Source organism: Oncorhynchus masou, unplaced genomic scaffold (genome assembly GCF_036934945.1).
Source record: "Oncorhynchus masou masou isolate Uvic2021 unplaced genomic scaffold, UVic_Omas_1.1 unplaced_scaffold_2052, whole genome shotgun sequence".
NCBI classification, from domain to species: domain Eukaryota; kingdom Metazoa; phylum Chordata; class Actinopteri; order Salmoniformes; family Salmonidae; genus Oncorhynchus; species Oncorhynchus masou.
Genome location: NW_027008540.1, coordinates 7,940 through 29,035, shown reverse-complemented (window position 1 = coordinate 29,035; position 21,096 = coordinate 7,940). Strand labels below are relative to the sequence as shown.

Genomic DNA, 21,096 nt, shown 5'->3' with positions numbered 1-21,096 from the left:
TCTGATGGTACTACAGTCTGATGGTACTACAGTCTGATGGTACTACAGTCTGATGGTACTACATCATGGTGGTTCTACAGTCTGATGGTACTACATAATGGTGGTTCTACAGTCTGATGGTACTACAGCCTGATGGTACTACATCATGGTGATTCTACAGTCTGATTGTACTACATAATGGTGGTTCTACACTCTGATGGTACTACAGTCTGATGGTACTACATCATGGTGGTTCTACAGTCTGATGGTACTACATAATGGTGGTTCTACAGTCTGATGGTACTACAGTCTGATGGCACTACAGTCTGATGGTACTACAGTCTGATGGTACTACAGTCTGATGGTACTACATCATGGTGGTCCTTCAGACTGATGGTACTACATCATGGTGGTCCTTCAGTCTGATGGTACTACATCATGGTGGTTCTACAGTCTGATGGTACTACAGCATGGTGGTTCTACAGTCTGATGGTACTATATCATGGTGGTTCTACAGTCTGATGGTACTACAGTCTGATGGCACTACAGTCTGATGGTACTACAGTCTGATGGTACTACATCATGGTGGTCCTTCAGTCTGATGGTACTACATCATGGTGGTTCTACAGTCTGATGGTACTACATCATGGTGGTTCTACAGTCTGATGGTACTATATCATGGTGGTTCTACAGTCTGATGGTACTACAGTCTGATGGTACTACAGTCTGATGGTACTACATCATGGTGATTCGACAGTCTGATGATACTACATCATGGTGGTTCTACAGTCTGATGGTACTACATCATGGTGGTTCTACAGTCTGATGGTACTACAGTCTGATGGTACTACAGTCTGATGGTACTACAGTCTGATGGTTCTACAGTCTGATGGTACTACATAATGGTGGTTCTACAGTCTGATGGTACTACATAATGGTGGTTCTACAGTCTGATGGTACTACAGCCTGATGGTACTACATCATGGTGATTCTACAGTCTGATTGTACTACATAATGGTGGTTCTACACTCTGATGGTACTACAGTCTGATGGTACTACATCATGGTGGTTCTACAGTCTGATGGTACTACATAATGGTGGTTCTACAGTCTGATGGTACTACAGTCTGATGGCACTACAGTCTGATGGTACTACAGTCTGATGGTACTACAGTCTGATGGTACTACATCATGGTGGTCCTTCAGACTGATGGTACTACATCATGGTGGTCCTTCAGTCTGATGGTACTACATCATGGTGGTTCTACAGTCTGATGGTACTACAGTCTGATGGTACTACAGCATGGTGGTTCTACAGTCTGATGATACTACAGTCTGATGGTACTACATCATGGTGGTTCTACAGTCTGATGATACTACAGTCTGATGGTACTACAGTCTGATGATACTACAGCATGGTGGTTCTACAGTCTGATGGTACTACAGTCTGATGGTACTACATCATGGTGGTTCTACAGTCTGATGATACTACATCATGGTGGTTCTTCAGTCTGATGGTACTACATCATGGTGGTTCTACAGTCTGATGGTACTACATAATGGTGGTTCTACAGTCTGATGGTACTACAGCATGGTGGTTCTTCAGTCTGATGGTACTACATCATGGTGGTTCTACAGTCTGATGGTACTACAGCATGGTGGTTCTACAGTCTGATGGTACTACATCATGGTGGTTCTACAGTCTGATGGTACTACAGCATGGTGGTTCTTCAGTCTGATGGTACTACATCATGGTGGTTCTACAGTCTGATGGTACTACAGTCTGATGGTACTACAGTCTGATGGTACTACAGTCTGATGGTACTACATCATGGTGGTTCTACAGTCTGATGATACTACATCATGGTGGTTCTACAGTCTGATGGTACTACATCATGGTGGTTCTACAGTCTGATGGTACTACAGTCTGATGGTACTACAGTCTGATGGTACTACAGTCTGATGGTACTACATCATGGTGGTTCTACAGTCTGATGGTACTACATAATGGTGGTTCTACAGTCTGATGGTACTACAGCCTGATGGTACTACATCATGGTGATTCTACAGTCTGATTGTACTACATAATGGTGGTTCTACACTCTGATGGTACTACAGTCTGATGGTACTACATCATGGTGGTTCTACAGTCTGATGGTACTACATAATGGTGGTTCTACAGTCTGATGGTACTACCGTCTGATGGCACTACAGTCTGATGGTACTACAGTCTGATGGTACTACAGTCTGATGGTACTACATCATGGTGGTCCTTCAGACTGATGGTACTACATCATGGTGGTCCTTCAGTCTGATGGTACTACATCATGGTGGTTCTACAGTCTGATGGTACTACAGCATGGTGGTTCTACAGTCTGATGGTACTACAGTCTGATGGCACTACAGTCTGATGGTACTACAGTCTGATGGTACTACATCATGGTGGTCCTTCAGTCTGATGGTACTACATCATGGTGGTTCTACAGTCTGATGGTACTACATCATGGTGGTTCTACAGTCTGATGGTACTATATCATGGTGGTTCTACAGTCTGATGGTACTACAGTCTGATGGTACTACAGTCTGATGGTACTACATCATGGTGATTCGACAGTCTGATGATACTACATCATGGTGGTTCTACAGTCTGATGGTACTACATCATGGTGGTTCTACAGTCTGATGGTACTACAGTCTGATGGTACTACAGTCTGATGGTACTACAGTCTGATGGTACTACATCATTGTGGTTCTACAGTCTGATGGTACTACATAATGGTGGTTCTACAGTCTGATGGTACTACAGCCTGATGGTACTACATCATGGTGATTCTACAGTCTGATTGTACTACATAATGGTGGTTCTACACTCTGATGGTACTACAGTCTGATGGTACTACATCATGGTGGTTCTACAGTCTGATGGTACTACATAATGGTGGTTCTACAGTCTGATGGTACTACAGTCTGATGGCACTACAGTCTGATGGTACTACAGTCTGATGGTACTACAGTCTGATGGTACTACATCATGGTGGTCCTTCAGACTGATGGTACTACATCATGGTGGTCCTTCAGTCTGATGGTACTACATCATGGTGGTTCTACAGTCTGATGGTACTACAGCATGGTGGTTCTACAGTCTGATGGTACTACAGTCTGATGGCACTACAGTCTGATGGTACTACAGTCTGATGGTACTACATCATGGTGGTCCTTCAGTCTGATGGTACTACATCATGGTGGTTCTACAGTCTGATGGTACTACATCATGGTGGTTCTACAGTCTGATGGTACTATATCATGGTGGTTCTACAGTCTGATGGTACTACAGTCTGATGGTACTACAGTCTGATGGTACTACATCATGGTGATTCGACAGTCTGATGATACTACATCATGGTGGTTCTACAGTCTGATGGTACTACATCATGGTGGTTCTACAGTCTGATGGTACTACAGTCTGATGGTACTACAGTCTGATGGTACTACAGTCTGATGGTACTACAGTCTGATGGTACTACATCATGGTGGTTCTACAGTCTGATGGTACTACATAATGGTGGTTCTACAGTCTGATGGTACTACAGTCTGATGGCACTACAGTCTGATGGTACTACAGTCTGATGGTACTACAGTCTGATGGTACTACATCATGGTGGTCCTTCAGACTGATGGTACTACATCATGGTGGTCCTTCAGTCTGATGGTACTACATCATGGTGGTTCTACAGTCTGATGGTACTACAGCATGGTGGTTCTACAGTCTGATGGTACTATATCATGGTGGTTCTACAGTCTGATGGTACTACAGTCTGATGGTACTACAGTCTGATGGTACTACAGTCTGATGGTACTACATCATGGTGGTCCTTCAGTCTGATGGTACTACATCATGGTGGTTCTACAGTCTGATGGTACTACATCATGGTGGTTCTACAGTCTGATGGTACTATATCATGGTGGTTCTACAGTCTGATGGTACTACAGTCTGATGGTACTACAGTCTGATGGTACTACATCATGGTGATTCGACAGTCTGATGATACTACATCATGGTGGTTCTACAGTCTGATGGTACTACATCATGGTGGTTCTACAGTCTGATGGTACTACAGTCTGATGGTACTACAGTCTGATGGTACTACAGTCTGATGGTACTACAGTCTGATGGTACTACATCATGGTGGTTCTACAGTCTGATGGTACTACATAATGGTGGTTCTACAGTCTGATGGTACTACAGCCTGATGGTACTACATCATGGTGATTCTACAGTCTGATTGTACTACATAATGGTGGTTCTACACTCTGATGGTACTACAGTCTGATGGTACTACATCATGGTGGTTCTACAGTCTGATGGTACTACATAATGGTGGTTCTACAGTCTGATGGTACTACAGTCTGATGGCACTACAGTCTGATGGTACTACAGTCTGATGGTACTACAGTCTGATGGTACTACATCATGGTGGTCCTTCAGACTGATGGTACTACATCATGGTGGTCCTTCAGTCTGATGGTACTACATCATGGTGGTTCTACAGTCTGATGGTACTACAGCATGGTGGTTCTACAGTCTGATGGTACTATATCATGGTGGTTCTACAGTCTGATGGTACTACAGTCTGATGGTACTACAGTCTGATGGTACTACAGTCTGATGGTACTACATCATGGTGGTCCTTCAGTCTGATGGTACTACATCATGGTGGTTCTACAGTCTGATGGTACTACATCATGGTGGTTCTACAGTCTGATGGTACTATATCATGGTGGTTCTACAGTCTGATGGTACTACAGTCTGATGGTACTACAGTCTGATGGTACTACATCATGGTGATTCGACAGTCTGATGGTACTACATCATGGTGGTTCTACAGTCTGATGGTACTACATCATGGTGGTTCTACAGACTGATGGTACTACATCATGGTGGTTCTACAGTCTGATGGTACTACATCATGGTGATTGTACAGTCTGATGGTACCACAGCATGTTGGTTCTACAGTCTGATGGTACTACATCATGGTGGTTCTACAGTCTGATGGTACTACATCATGGTGGTTCTACAGTCTGATGGTACTACAGTCTGATGGTACTACAGTCTGATGGTACTACATCATGGTGGTTCTACAGTCTGATGGTTCTACAGTCTGAGGGTACTACAGTCTGATGGTACTACATCATGGTGGTTCTACAGTCTGATGGTACTACAGCATGGTGGTTCTACAGTCTGATGGTACTACAGCCTGATGGTACTACATCATGGTGATTCTACAGTCTGATTGTACTACATAATGGTGGTTCTACACTCTGATGGTACTACAGTCTGATGGTACTACATCATGGTGGTTCTACAGTCTGATGGTACTACATCATGGTGGTTCTACAGTCTGATGGTACTACAGTCTGATGGTACTACATCATGGTGGTACTACAGTCTGATGGTACTACATCATGGTGGTCCTTCAGTCTGATGGTACTACATCAAGGTGGTTCTATAGTCTGATGGTACTACAGCATGGTGGTTCTACAGTCTGATGGTACTACATCATGGTGGTTCTAGAGTCTGATGGTACTAATTCATGGTGGTTCTACAGTCTGATGGTACTACAGTCTGATGGTACTACATCATGGTGGTTCTTCAGTCTGATGGTACTACATCATGGTGGTTCTACAGTCTGATGGTACTACATCATGGTGGTTCTACAGTCTGATGGTACTACAGTCTGATGGTACTACATCATGGTGGTTCTTCAGTCTGATGGTACTACATCATGGTGGTTCTACAGTATGATGGTACTACATAATGGTGATTCTACAGTCTGATGGTACTACAGCATGGTGGTTCTACAGTCTGATGGTACTACAGCATGGTGGTTCTTCAGTCTGATGGTACTACATCATGGTGGTTCTTCAGTCTGATGGTACTACATCATGGTAGTTCTACAGTCTGATGGTACTACAGTCTGATGGTACTACAGTCTGATGGTACTACAGTCTGATGGTACTACAGTCTGATGGTACTACAGTCTGATGGTTCTACAGTCTGATGGTACTACATCATGGTGGTCCTTCAGTCTGATGGTTCTACAGTCTGATGGTACTACAGTCTGATGGTTCTACAGTCTGATGGTACTACAGTCTGATGGTACTACAGTCTGGTGGTTCTACAGTCTGATGGTTCTACAGTCTGATGGTACTACAGTCTGATGGTACTACAGTCTGATGGTACTACATGATGGTGGTTCTACAGTCTGATGGTTCTACAGTCTGATGGTTCTACAGTCTGATGGTACTACAGTCTGATGGTACTACAGTCTGATGGTACTACAGTCTGATGGTACTACAGTCTGATGGTACTACAGTCTGATGGTACTACAGTCTGATGGTACTACAGTCTGATGGTTCTACAGTCTGATGGTTCTACAGTCTGATGGTACTACAGTCTGATGGTTCTACAGTCTGATGGTTCTACAGTCTGATGGTTCTACAGTCTGATGGTTCTACAGTCTGATGGTACTACAGTCTGATGGTTCTACAGTCTGATGGTTCTACAGTCTGATGGTTCTACAGTCTGATGGTTCTACAGTCTGATGGTTCTACAGTCTGATGGTTCTACAGTCTGATGGTACTACAGTCTGATGGTTCTACAGTCTGATGGTACTACAGTCTGATGGTACTACAGTCTGATGGTACTACAGTCTGATGGTTCTACAGTCTGATGGTTCTACAGTCTGATGGTACTACAGTCTGATGGTACTACAGTCTGATGGTACTACAGTCTGATGGTTCTACAGTCTGATGGTACTACAGTCTGATGGTACTACAGTCTGATGGTTCTACAGTCTGATGGTACTACATCATGGTGGTTCTACAGTCTGGGGAAGATGGGGCTAAGCCTGCAGAGCACCATTGTTCCTTGTCTCTCTAATGTAATTGGAAGTTTGGCAAAACTCCACGGACTGTAGGAGTGTGTTAGTGTGTGACAGTGTGGAAGGGAGGAGAGCGAGAGAGAGAGAGAGAGAGAGAGAGAGAGAGAGAGAATGTGTGAGTATGTGTCTGTGTGTCAGCAGTATCATCAGAGCGACAGCAGGCATGGAATCACAGAGCACCATGGGACATGCCAGTCACAGAGAGTGGCGGTTCAGAGCACCAGATGCTGAGTGAAGCCACAATGGGGTGACAGTATTAGTCACAGGTCGCATTGAGAGACACACACACACACCGTGGTGCCGTGGCAGCTTTAGACTTGGTCCCATTGTGAGTCACAGCAGGGGAGCAGAAGAAAAGGCCCTTTCATGAAGTTACCCAGTAATAGTCTAGATAGACAGGGCTCTACACACCAGGCAGGAAGAAATAAAGCAATCATCTTGGTCTCCAGAATGCTTCTGAGAAAAGACTAATAAATGAACTTAATTGAATATTGTCTTTGAGAAAACTCTCCTGTCTACCAAATGGATCCACACAAACCACTGTGCACCATCATACAGATGTAGGATCTTCATTTGTCCAGTATTGTCACAACAAAATAATCCCGCAGCAACAAGATTTGAATGTTTAGTCCATAATGTCACTGGTGTTAAGCAATTCGCTGGCCAAAGGTAAGATACATAAAAAGTGTGATACTGTTAATATAACTGTCAGGCCCTAATCTGTTTCACCTGTCTTTGTGATGGTCTCCACCCCCCCCATCTTCCCCATTATCCACTGTGTATTTATACCTGTGTTCTCTGTTTGCCTTGACCTGTCGTTTGTCTGCCCCTGTGGCTGTAATAAACATTGTTACTTCAACAGTCTGCATTTGGATCTTACCTGAAACGTGATAATACATGTGTGTCAGTGTGGGTTGACAGTAAATGTATGTAAATCACAATGCACTTCCTGCAATCGGGCGGCAGGGTAGCCAAGTGGTTAGAGTGTTGGGCTAGTAACCGGAAGGTTGCAAGTCCAAACCCCCGAGCTGACAAGGTACAAATCTGTCGTTCTGCCCCTGAACAGGCAGTTAACCCTAGGCCGTCATTTAAAATAAGAATTTTTCTTAACTGACTTGCCTAGTTAAATAAAGGTAGGACATTAAGATCCTACATCTGTAGGTGAATACCATAGATACATTGTCATCTGGTGACATAAAGGTAGAAGACAAGAGTCAGTGAATCCACTATGTTAACTTCCACATCATCATTCTTGACAATAATTGTTCTGCATCAAAGTATTGTGCTTCTGGTAAGATGTGTTTCTGGTAAGATGTGCTTCTGGTAAGATGTTCTTGTTTTACACATCTCAAGTCACAGATGCAGCACATGTTCAGTTGGATTGTGAGGGAAAGGAAATCTACCCAGTGAAGTTGAGAGCTTTTTGCAATCAAGGTTATTTGACTAAAAGAGGGAGAGGGCAGAGGATGGGTGTGTGGTGACAGCAGAGTATTTATCCCTGAGTCAGGAGGCTGCTATAAATTACATCTGAAATGATGCAGCTATACCTTATCCAGCCAGATTCATGCTTGCTTGGCTCACCACTTGGCTAACACCGGCAGTGTATCAGCAACACTATGGCTACGTCCCAAAAGGCACCCTATTCCTTATGTAGTGCACAACTATTGACCAGGGCCCCATAGGGCTCTGGCCAAAAGAAGTGCACTGTATAGGGTGCCGTTTGGCAGGCAGAATACTTTTCATTTCTTTAATCAAAGTGAACTAGCCAACAACAAGCTGCTGTGTTGTGATTCACTCCAATAAATATAATGTTGGTGCCAAGACAGAGCGTTGTCCAAATCAATATTTCTTGTTGGTTTTATTTGGTTGCTGTTTCACCAGGACTCAGGTAGAAGAATATTTTGTGACTCGACTGAAACAGTTGATGAGATTATTTGGCTTGTGGGTGTGGTGGCTGGAGTGCTTTTCAATTTGACCAATCGTATATTTACTAATATCTTCACAATGTGGCAGAGGGAGACTATTCTATTTTATAACAGCATTCATGAATAAGCCCTAATAGATGCTTATACATGTTATCATAAATGTAAAAATGCTTATGAATTGAAAATGGAGTTAGTTATATATTCCTGCCAAATTAGACTGTGTAAAATAACTGACAAGAACAGCACAAAATACCCTTCTATAAATCCTGAATGGGTTCCAGAGAAGAGGCTAATGCTTTCATTAGCATAGCCTGCGTTCCAATCAGAGTAGAGGCTAATGCCTTCCATTAGCATAGCCTGCGTTCCAATCAGAGAAGAGGCTAATGCCTTCCATTAGCATAGCCTGCGTTCCAATCAGAGAAGAGGCCAATGCCTTCCATTAGCATAGCCTGCGTTCCAATCAGAGAAGAGGCTAATGCCTTCATTAGCATAGCCTGCGTTCCAATCAGAGAAGAGGCTAATGCCTTCATTAGCATAGCCTGCGTTCCAATCAGAGAAGAGGCTAATGCCTTCATTAGCATAGCCTGCGTTCCAATCAGAGAAGAGGCTAATGCCTTCATTAGCATAGCCTGCGTTCCAATCAGAGAAGAGGCTAATGCCTTCATTAGCATAGCCTGCGTTCCAATCAGAGAAGAGGCTAATGCCTTCATTAGCATAGCCTGCGTTCCAATCAGAGAAGAGGAGAATGCCTCCATTAGCATAGCCTGCGTTCCAATCAGAGAAGAGGCTAATGCCTTCCATTAGCATAGTCTGCATCCCAATCAGAGAAGAGGCCAATGCCTTCCATTAGCATAGCCTGCGTTCCAATCAGAGAAGAGGCTAATGCCTTCATTAGCATAGCCTGCGTTCCAATCAGAGAAGAGGCTAATGCCTTCCATTAGCATAGTCTGCATCCCAATCAGAGAAGAGGAGAATGCCCCCATTAGCATAGTCTGCATCCCAATCAGAGAAGAGCCTAATGTCTTCCATTAGCATAGCCTGCATCCTTAATCAGAGAAGAGGCTAATGCCATCATTAGCATAGCCTACGTCCCAATCAGAGAAGAGGCTAATGCCTCCATTAGCATAGCCTGCATCCTTAATCAGAGAAGAGGCTAATGCCTTCCATTAGCATAGCCTGCATCCCAATCAGAGAAGAGGCTAATGCCTCCATTAGCATAGCCTGCATCCTTAATCAGAGAAGAGGCTAATGCCTTCCATTAGCATAGCCTGCATCCCAATCAGAGAAGAGGCTAATGCCTAACATTAGCATAGCCTGCATCCCAATCAGAGAAGAGGCTAATGCCTTACATTAGCATAGCCTGCTTCCCAATCAGAGAAGAGGCTAATGCCTAACATTAGCATAGCCTGCATCCCAATCAGAGAAGAGGCTAATGCCTTACATTAGCATAGCCTGCTTCCCAATCAGAGAAGAGGCTAATACCTTTCATTAGCATAGCCTGCAACCCAATAAGAAAATAGGCTAATGCCTGCCATTAGTATAGCCTGCATCAAAATTAGAGAATAGGCTAATGCCTGCCATTAGTATAGCCTGCATCAAAATTAGAGAATGGGCTGATGCCTGCCATTAGTGTAGCCTGCATCCCAATCAGAGAAGAGACTAATACCTTTCATTAGCATAGCCTGCAACCCAATAAGAAAATAGGCTAATGCCTGCCATTAGTATAGCCTGCATCCCAAATGGCCCCCAATTCATTATATAGTGCACTTCTTATGACCAGAGCTCTATAAAGGGAAAGTGTACTATTTGGTATGCAGCTAGAGGCATTTCAACCCTCTTTGGACGTGTCCATTAACTTAATTCACCTAGTGGAGAGAAGATTATAATGTGTTATAATGGTCTCTTAATGAATGCTACGTTGCATCATTTGTGGGGAATATGTTCTGTATCTCCCAAGTACATAATTAGACCAGTATCTAAACTGACTACTTTTTTCACCAAACTTTTAACTTAAAACCAAGGACATGGAAAAATGTTTTGTTGATTCCACATTGAATTCAAGTTTAGTTGAAAACTCACCCAAATGTAAATCAAAACTAGACGTTGAAATAGCGTCTGTTCCCAGTGGGTGTGTCTACAGTGTAATAATGGGGTTATATGTTAGTCACATTGTAAATGATGTCTGTTCCCAGTGGGTGTGTCTACAGTGTAATAATGGGGTTATATGTTAGTCACATTGTAAATGATGTCTGTTCCCAGTGGGTGTGTCTACAGTGTAATAATGGGGTTATATGTTAGTCACATTGTAAATGACATCTGTTCCCAGTGGGTGTGTCTACAGTGTAATAATGGGGTTATATGTTAGTCACATTGTAAATGATGTCTGTTCCCAGTGGGTGTGTCTACAGTGTAATAATGGGGTTATATGTTAGTCACATTGTAAATGATGTCTGTTCCCAGTGGGTGTGTCTACAGTGTAATAATGGGGTTATATGTTAGTCACATTGTAAATGATGTCTGTTCCCAGTGGGTGTGTCTACAGTGTAATAATGGGGTTATATGTTAGTCACATTGTAAATGATGTCTGTTCCCAGTGGGTGTGTCTACAGTGTAATAATGGGGTTATATGTTAGTCACATTGTAAATGATGTCTGTTCCCAGTGGGTGTGTCTACAGTGTAATAATGGGGTTATATGTTAGTCACATTGTAAATGATGTCTGTTCCCAGTGGGTGTGTCTACAGTGTAATAATGGGGTTATATGTTAGTCACATTGTAAATGATGTCTGTTCCCAGTGGGTGTGTCTACAGTGTAATAATGGGGTTATATGTTAGTCACATTGTAAATGATGTCTGTTCCCAGTGGGTGTGTCTACAGTGTAATAATGGGGTTATATGTTAGTCACATTGTAAATGACGTCTGTTCCCAGTGGGTGTGTCTACAGTGTAATAATGGGGTTATATGTTAGTCACATTGTAAATGATGTCTGTTCCCAGTGGGTGTGTCTACAGTGTAATAATGGGGTTATATGTTAGTCACATTGTAAATGATGTCTGTTCCCAGTGGGTGTGTCTACAGTGTAATAATGGGGTTATATGTTAGTCACATTGTAAATGATGTCTGTTCCCAGTGGGTGTGTCTACAGCGTAATAATGGGGTTATATGTTAGTCACATTGTAAATGATGTCTGTTCCCAGTGGGTGTGTCTACAGTGTAATAATGGGGTTATATGTTAGTCACATTGTAAATGATGTTTGTTCCCAGTGGGTGTGTCTACAGTGTAATAATGGGGTTATATGTTAGTCACATTGTAAATGATGTCTGTTCCCAGTGGGTGTGTCTACAGTGTAATAATGGGGTTATATGTTAGTCACATTGTAAATGATATCTGTTCCCAGTGGGTGTGTCTACAGTGTAATAATGGGGTTATATGTTAGTCACATTGTAAATGATGTCTGTTCCCAGTGGGTGTGTCTACAGTGTAATAATGGGGATATATGTTAGTCACATTGTAAATGATGTCTGTTCCCAGTGGGTGTGTCTACAGTGTAATAATGGGGTTATATGTTAGTCACATTGTAAATGAAGTCTGTTCCCAGTGGGTGTGTCTACAGTGTAATAATGGGGTTATATGTTAGTCACATTGTAAATGAAGTCTGTTCCCAGTGGGTGTGTCTACAGTGTAATAATGGGGTTATATGTTAGTCACATTGTAAATGAAGTCTGTTCCCAGTGGGTGTGTCTACAGTGTAATAATGGGGTTATATGTTAGTCACATTGTAAATGAAGTCTGTTCCCAGTGGGTGTGTCTACAGTGTAATAATGGGGTTATATGTTAGTCACATTGTAAATGATGTCTGTTCCCAGTGGGTGTGTCTACAGTGTAATAATGGGGTTATATGTTAGTCACATTGTAAATGATGTCTGTTCCCAGTGGGTGTGTCTACAGTGTAATAATGGGGTTATATGTTAGTCACATTGTAAATGATGTCTGTTCCCAGTGGGTGTGTCTACAGTGTAATAATGGGGTTATATGTTAGTCACATTGTAAATGATGTCTGTTCCCAGTGGGTGTCTACAGTGTAATAATGGGGTTATATGTTAGTCACATTGTAAATGATGTCTGTTCCCAGTGGGTGTGTCTACAGTGTAATAATGGGGTTATATGTTAGTCACATTGTAAATGACATCTGTTCCCAGTGGGTGTGTCTACAGTGTAATAATGGGGTTATATGTTAGTCACATTGTAAATGATGTCTGTTCCCAGTGGGTGTGTCTACAGTGTAATAATGGGGTTATATGTTAGTCACATTGTAAAGTCCGGTAAAGAATCATTCACACCTGGGTTTAAATACTTTTTGAAATCTTCCAAGTAAAAACAGCGTTTGCTAAGCTGGTCTGGACAGCCAAATGGGCGGGGTTTGTACTCGTTTGACTATTGTACTGGCTCCATTGCAACAGATGAGTTCAATCAAGCCCAGCAAAAGTGTTTGAAATGGTTTCAAATAGTATTTGTACACAGCTCTGGATGAATGTCTCCACAAGATGTGCCTAAACCGCCGCAATACAGAAGTGTTTTAATTTGCATGAATAAATAATGATCATAGTTCTATTCTTCCTTCCAGACAGGGAGGTAGTGTAGGTTTGTGGTTGACTGGGAAATGAAATACCACTGAGACTGCTGCTACATTATTCAACAAGATGTAAGCAATCTGTGTAGTGTGTGTCACTCTCTTATTCTGTCTGTCTGTCTGTCTGTCTGTCTGTCTGTCTGTCTGTCTGTCTGTCTGTCTGTCTGTCTGTCTGTCTGTCTGTCTGTCTGTCTGTCTGTCTGTCTGTCTGTCTGTCTGTCTCTCTGTCTCTCTCTCTCTCTCTCTCTCTCTCTCTCTCTCTCTCTCTCTCTCTCTCTCTCTCTCTCTCTCTCTCTCTCTCTCTCTCTCTCTCTCTCTCTCTCTCTCTCTCTCTCTCTCTCTCTCTCTCTCTCTCTCTCTCTCTCTCTCTCTCTCTCTCTCTCTCTCTCTCTCTCTCTCTCTCTCTCTCTCTCTCTCTCTCTCTCTCTCTCTCTCTCTCTCTCTCTCTCTCTCTCTCTCTCTCTCTCTCTCTCTCTCTCTCTCTCTGTGTGTGTATGTGTATGTATGTGTGTGTAGTGTATTGTGGTCGCACTGCAGCCTGCGGTCAGGACCGAGGACAGCGGTCAGGACCGAGGACAGAGGTCACGACCGAGGACAGCGGTCAGGACCGAGGACAGCGGTCAAGACCGAGGACAGCGGTCAGGACCAAGGACAGTGGTCAGGACCAAAACATAGGCGTTAGTTAGTTTCCTCTTTTAGGTGTACTTTGTGGTCCTGGTAAAATGTATGGCAGAAGATGTAAATCAAAACGACTGTTGGTTTTCTTCCACTTGGAAGCAGAGTGAAGGAGATGACTGTAATATCCCTGACGTCTCCTATGTTAACAACAGTCAGAGATGGCTATATGTTCATTCTATCTGCGTCAGTATCGATTAGCAACTCAGTGTTATTTTAACCAGAAGACACTGAAAGTGAAATCCATCGGTCTATTCATGTAACAGACAGTTTGTTCTTTCAGCTTTTACAACATTATGTGAAGAGAAAGTATTTATGTCAGGGATAGACTCTGTGATACGAATGTCTTTCTGTTTCTGTCAGGGTAAGACTTATTTAAGATAACAGTAGCATAAAAGTGGGTGAGATTTTAAAGGAATGCTTGTTTGCTCCAGTGTGTATAAATGCTTCTTCCACATAAGACTGTGTCCCAAATGGCAGCCTATAGTCTATACAAGTTACTACATTTGACCAGAGCCCAATGGGATACCCTATGGGCCCTGGTAAAAAAGTAGTGCACTACACAGGGAATAGGGTGCCACTCAGGACACGCTGAAGGTCATCTGAGACACACTTAGGAGGAACCATAATTAAGAGACCATTTTCTCTCATCACAAAGAGTCTCTGGTGAGGTTATGATTCATCCGGACTTTCTAGGGCCACCTTTTTCTTCACGTTTCAAGTGCATGCGTCCCAAATGGCACCCTATTCTCTAAATTGTGCACTACTTTTGAACAGGGCTCATGGGGCTCTAGTCAAAAGTAGTGCAGTATGTAAGGAATAGGGTAGGGAATAGGTTGCGATTTGGGACACAGTCCTTCTAGCATGAGTATCATTAGGATCTACAGGTATGTGTAATTATATGTGACCTTGGCTTTGGTTGACGGAAGTGCTGTGTGTTTACGATGACTCGATTTAAAACATGAGAACCCATCAAGGTTTTATCAAGTGTGGTATGTTGAGAGGTATCTGAGGAACGCCAATGGAGATGTTTTGTATTGTGCATTTGTTTATATCCTGCTGCTGAAATAATCACAGTTTCTTTAAACAACTCCACAGAAATACAAAATATATAGGTTACAAAATGAATGGGATGCCATTACAACCAATAGCATCCAAATATGCTGAGAATCTCAATTCCAACTTCCCTCTGAGATCTGACAGTGCTGTGTGCAGCAGTACTATCCACACAGTTTCTATTGGAATACTGGACCTAGATCTGTGTTAGGAGGGTTCTATCCACACGGTTTCTATTGGAATACTGGACCTAGATCTGTGTTAGGAGGGTTCTATCCACACGGCTTCTATTGGAATACTGGACCTAGATCTGTGTTAGGAGGGTTCTATCCACACGGTTTCTATTGGAATACTGGACCTAGATCTGTGCTAGGAGGGTTCTATCCACACGGTTTCTATTGGAATACTGGACCTAGATCTGTGTTAGGAGGGTTCTATCCACACGGTTTCTATTGGAATACTGGACCTAGATCTGTGTTAGGAGGGTTCTATCCACACAGTTTCTATTGGAATACTGGACCTAGATCTGTGTTAGGAGGGTTCTATCCACACGGTTTCTATTGGAATACTGGACCTAGATCTGTGCTAGGAGGGTTCTATTGGAATGCTGGACCTCAATCTGTGTTAGGAGGGTTCTATTGGAATACTGGACCTAGATCTGTGTTAGGAGGGTTCTATCCACACGGTTTCTATTGGAATACTGTACCTAGATCTGTGTTAGGAGGGTTCTATCCACACGGTTTCTATTGGAATACTGGACCTAGATCTGTGTTAGGAGGGTTCTATCCACACGGTTTCTATTGGAATACTGGACCTAGATCTGTGTTAGGAGGGTTCTATTGGAATACTGGACCTCAATCTGTGTTAGGAGGGTTCTATTGGAATACTGGACCTAGATCTGTGTTAGGAGGGTTCTATCCACACGGTTTCTATTGGAATACTGGACCTCAATCTGTGTTAGGAGGGTTCTATTGGAATACTGGACCTCAATCTGTGTTAGGAGGGTTCTATTGGAATACTGGACCTCAATCTGTGTTAGGAGGGTTCTATTGGAATACTGGACCTAGATCTGTGTTAGGAGGGTTCTATTGGAATACTGGACCTCAATCTGTGTTAGGAGGGTTCTATTGGAATACTGGACCTAGATCTGTGTTAGGAGGGTTCTATCCACACGGTTTCTATTGGAATACTGGACCTCAATCTGTGTTAGGAGGGTTCAATCCAAGCGGTTCCTATTGGAATACTGGACCTAGATCTGTGTTTGGAGGGTTCTATCAACACGGTTTCTATTGGAATACTGGACCTCAATCTGTGTTAGGAGGGTTCAATCCACACGGTTTCTATTGGAATACTGGACCTAGATCTGTGTTAGGAAGGTACCATTGGAATACTGGACCTAGATCTGTGTTAGGAGGGTCCTATTGGAATACTGGACCTAGATCTGTGTTAGGAGGGTTCTATTGGAATACTGGACCTAGATCTGCGTTAGGAGGGTTCTATCCACACGGTTTCTATTGGAATACTGGACCTAGATCTGTGTTAGGAGGGTTCTATCCACACGGTTTCTATTGGAATACTGGACCTAGATCTGTGTTAGGAGGGTTCTATCCACACGGTTTCTATTGGAATACTGGACCTAGATCTGTGTTAGGAGGGTTCTATTGGAATACTGGACCTCAATCTGTGTTAGGAGGGTTCTATTGGAATACTGGACCTAGATCTGTGTTAGGAGGGTCCTATTGGAATACTGGACCTCAAACTGTGATAGGGGGGTTCTTTTGGAATACTGGACCTAGAGACTTGAGGTTCATTCTATGGTTGACTCACCCTGACCACAGTTTCTACCCACTGAAGACATGGTTGATATTGGAACGTCGGATGTGAGTGTTTTCTTAGGAGTTAATCACAAGCTAGGTTTTAAATAACCATATTGATTAGTGGTTGTTTGTTAGGCTAAGCCTCCATCCCCTCCTTCCTTCCTTCCTTCCTCCCCTCCCTCCTTCTCCTCCCCTCCCTTCCACGCATAATTTATCCCAGATTACTGATGGATGGAGGGGGAATTGACATGGGGAGTCAGCAGCAGAAACATTTTGTTTATTCACACATGGACGATTGATCGTTGAATATCGATTTGATAATTGTTACTTTCACCCAGCTGGGTGGCTGGGTTGTGGAGAAAAATAAGGCTGTGGGACTCCCATCCCAGGCCTGTGGGCTGTGAGAATAGATCTGTCTGTGGTTCTTACCCAAGTTCCCAGTCATCAGATAGGCGTTGTGGAAATCCTTCATGCCCAGGCCAACGATGTGGATGAATTCCTCGATGACCTGCATCAGCTCCACTGCACCTGGATAGATCTGGAGAGACGACAACAACATTACAGTTAACAAGTGAGAGGTCAGGACAACATTACAGTTAACTAGTGAGAGGTCAGGACAACATTACAGTTAACTAGTGAGAGATGAGGACACCAGTACAGTTAACTAGTGAGAGATGAGGACAACAGTACAATTAACTAGTGAGAGATGAGGACAACATTACAGTTAACTAGTGAGAGGTCAGGACAACATTACAGTTAACTAGTGAGAGGTGAAGACAACATTACAGATAACTAGTGAGAGATGAGGACAACAGTACAGTTAACTAGTGAGAGATGAGGACAACATTATAGTTAACTAGTGAGAGATGAGGACAACATTACAGTTAACTAGTTAGAGATGAGGACAACATTACAGTTAACTAGTGAGAGACGACAACAGTACAGTTAACTAGTTAGAGATGAGGACAACATTACAGTTAACTAGTGAGAGGTCAGGACAACATTACAGATAACTAGTGAGAGATGAGGACAACAGTACAGTTAACTAGTGAGAGATGAGGACAACATTACAGTTAACTAGTGAGAGATGAGGACAACATTACAGTTAACTAGTTAGGGATGAGGACAACATTACAGTTATCTAGTGAGAGATGAGGACAACAGTACAGTTAACTAGTGAGAGATGAGGACAACATTACAGTTAACTAGTTAGAGATGAGGACAACATTACAGTTATCCAGTGAGAGCTGAGGACAACAGTACAGTTAACTAGTGAGAGATGAGGACAACAGTACAGTTAACTAGTGAGAGATGAGGACAACAGTACAGTTAACTAGTGAGAGATGAGGACAACAGTACAGTTAACTAGTGAGAGATGAGGACAACAGTACAGTTAACTAGTGAGAGACGACAACATTACAGATAACTAGTGAGAGATGAGGACAACAGTACAGTTAACTAGTGAGAGATGAGGACAACAGTACAGTTAACTAGTGAGAGATGAGGACAACAGTACAGTTAACTAGTGAGAGATGAGGACAACAGTACAGTTAACTAGTGAGAGACGACAACATTACAGATAACTAGTGAGAGATGAGGACAACAGTACAGTTAACTTGTGAGAGATGAGGACAACAGTACAGTTAACTAGTGAGAGATGAGGACAACAGTACAGTTAACTAGTGAGAGATGAGGACAACAGTACAGTTAACTAGTGAAAGATGAGGACAACAGTACAGTTAACTAGTGAGAGATGAGGACAACATCTAGTCCGTATCAGTGCAGCCGTTACATAGGTCAAAACCACATCTCAAATGTCCCCCACATGTCCTATATACTGTAGTCTGCTTGACCAGGGCCCATAGGGCACTAGGAAATACAGTGCCATTTGGGACAAAGAACTAGACGTGGGAAGAGAGGCGAGAAACTTCACAGTTATCTTATTACTGCAACATCAGTGCTGCCATTACATGTACACAGCATTAGTCGGTAGTGTTATACCAGCGTTGCTCTTGGAGCTGTCTCCTGGGAGAGAGGGAGGTTGGTGGGTAAAACAGGGCTGTGTAAATCGTAGAGGCGTTATGTGAGGGATAGAAGCAAACACAATGTCGTAGGGTTATGTGAAGACTTCATTTCTAACAGAGCGTTTACTTTGACTGATTTTACTTGTCCAACATGAACCACAACAATCTAAAAATGTTAATCTTCCACTCATCAGACATCTCACCACAGACCAGGACATGGTTACTAGCTACTAGATTCTGGTACCCTTTAAAAGGGGACAGACCAGGACATGGCTACAAGCTACTAGATTCTGGTACCCTTTAAAAGGGGACAGACCAGGACATGGCTACAAGCTACTAGATTCTGGTACCCTTTAAAAGGGGACAGACCAGGACATGGCTACAAGCTACTAGATTCTGGTACCCTTTAAAAGGGGACAGACCAGGACATGGCTACAAGCTACTAGATTCTGGTACCCTTTAAAAGGGGACAGACCAGGACATGGCTACTAGCTACTAGATTCTGGTACCCTTTAAAAGGGGACAGACCAGGACATGGTTACTAGATTCTGGTACCCTTTAAAAGGGGACAGACCAGGACATGGCTACTATCTACTAGATTCTGGTACCCTTTAAAAGGGGACAGACCAGGACATGGCTACAAGCTACTAGATTCTGGTACCCTTTAAAAGGGGACAGACCAGGACATGGCTACTAGCTACTAGATTCTGGTACCCTTTAAAAGGGGACAGACCAGGACATGGTTACTAGATTCTGGTACCCTTTAAAAGGGGACAGACCAGGACATGGCTACTAGCTACTAGATTCTGGTACCCTTTAAAAGGGGACAGACCAGGACATGGTTACTAGATTCTGGTACCCTTTAAAAGGGGACAGACCAGGACATGGTTACTAGATTCTGGTACCCTTTAAAAGGGGACAGACCAGGACATGGTTACTAGATTCTGGTACCCTTTAAAAGGGGACAGACCAGGACATGGCTACTAGCTACTAGATTCTGGTACCCTTTAAAAGGGGACAGACCAGGACATGGTTACTAGATTCTGGTACCCTTTAAAAGGGGACAGACCAGGACATGGTTACTAGATTCTGGTACCCTTTAAAAGGGGACAGACCAGGACATGGTTACAAGATACTGGTACCCTTTAAAAGGGGACAGACCAGGACATGGTTACTAGATTCTGGTACCCTTTAAAAGGGGACAGACCAGGACATGGTTACTAGATACTGGTAACCTTTAAAAGGGGACAGACCAGGACATGGTTACTAGATACTGGTAACCTTTAAAAGGGGACAGACCAGGACATGGTTACTAGATACTGGTAACCTTTAAAAGGGGACAGACCAGGACATGGCTACTAGATACTGGTAACCTTTAAAAGGGGACAGACCAGAACATGGTTACTAGATACTGGTAACCTTTAAAAGGGGACAGACCAGGACATGGTTACTAGATACTGGTAACCTTTAAAAGGGGACAGACCAGAACATGGTTACTAGATACTGGTAACCTTTAAAAGGGGACAGACCAGGACATGGTTACTAGATACTGGTAACCTTTAAAAGGGGACAGACCAGGACATGGCTACAAGCTACTAGATTCTGGTACCCTTTGTGACGCCCCTCCCACTCTGTCTGCCGTATTCTTTCTCTTTGCTCTTGTTTTCCATATTAGGATGTCGGTGGGCGGGGCTGGGAGGGTCGTCAGGACACACCTGGGCTTGGGTGTGTCCCAGGATAAATACACCTCTTCCTCATTCATTGAGGGGACTCTCTCCATGCAGACACACTGATAGAGTCTGGTTTGGCATTTTTGTCTCTGTTTTGTTTGCTTGCTTTGGCACCTTTCAACACCCCTCATTATCACATTTTTTCACACAGCCACTCACTTACACTGCTGATTACACCATTGTTAATTGTATTTATGTTACTTCAGTCAATAAATCTATTTTTGTTATTATTTATTCACACGTTGTCTCCCTTTTTGTTACGGACTTCGAGCTGGTGTTGTGACACCTTTTTTAAAATGTTTAATTTTACCTTTATTTA

The 21,096-nt window shown here is 43.1% G+C and overlaps 1 protein-coding gene across 1 annotated transcript in view; it reads right to left on the bottom strand.

Annotated features, from left to right (window-relative positions):
* LOC135532830 (adhesion G protein-coupled receptor B3-like) overlaps window positions 1-19,808 on the bottom strand; it is a gene marked incomplete at its 3' end in the record, with an annotated part of 53,653 nt that extends 33,845 nt beyond the window's left edge. Inside the window, exon 1 of the mRNA XM_064960262.1 lies at window positions 17,453-19,808. Within this exon, the coding sequence (XP_064816334.1) occupies window positions 17,453-17,582 (130 nt within the window). The remainder of the gene's footprint in view (window positions 1-17,452) is intronic.
* Window positions 19,809-21,096: the final 1,288 nt, after the last annotated feature.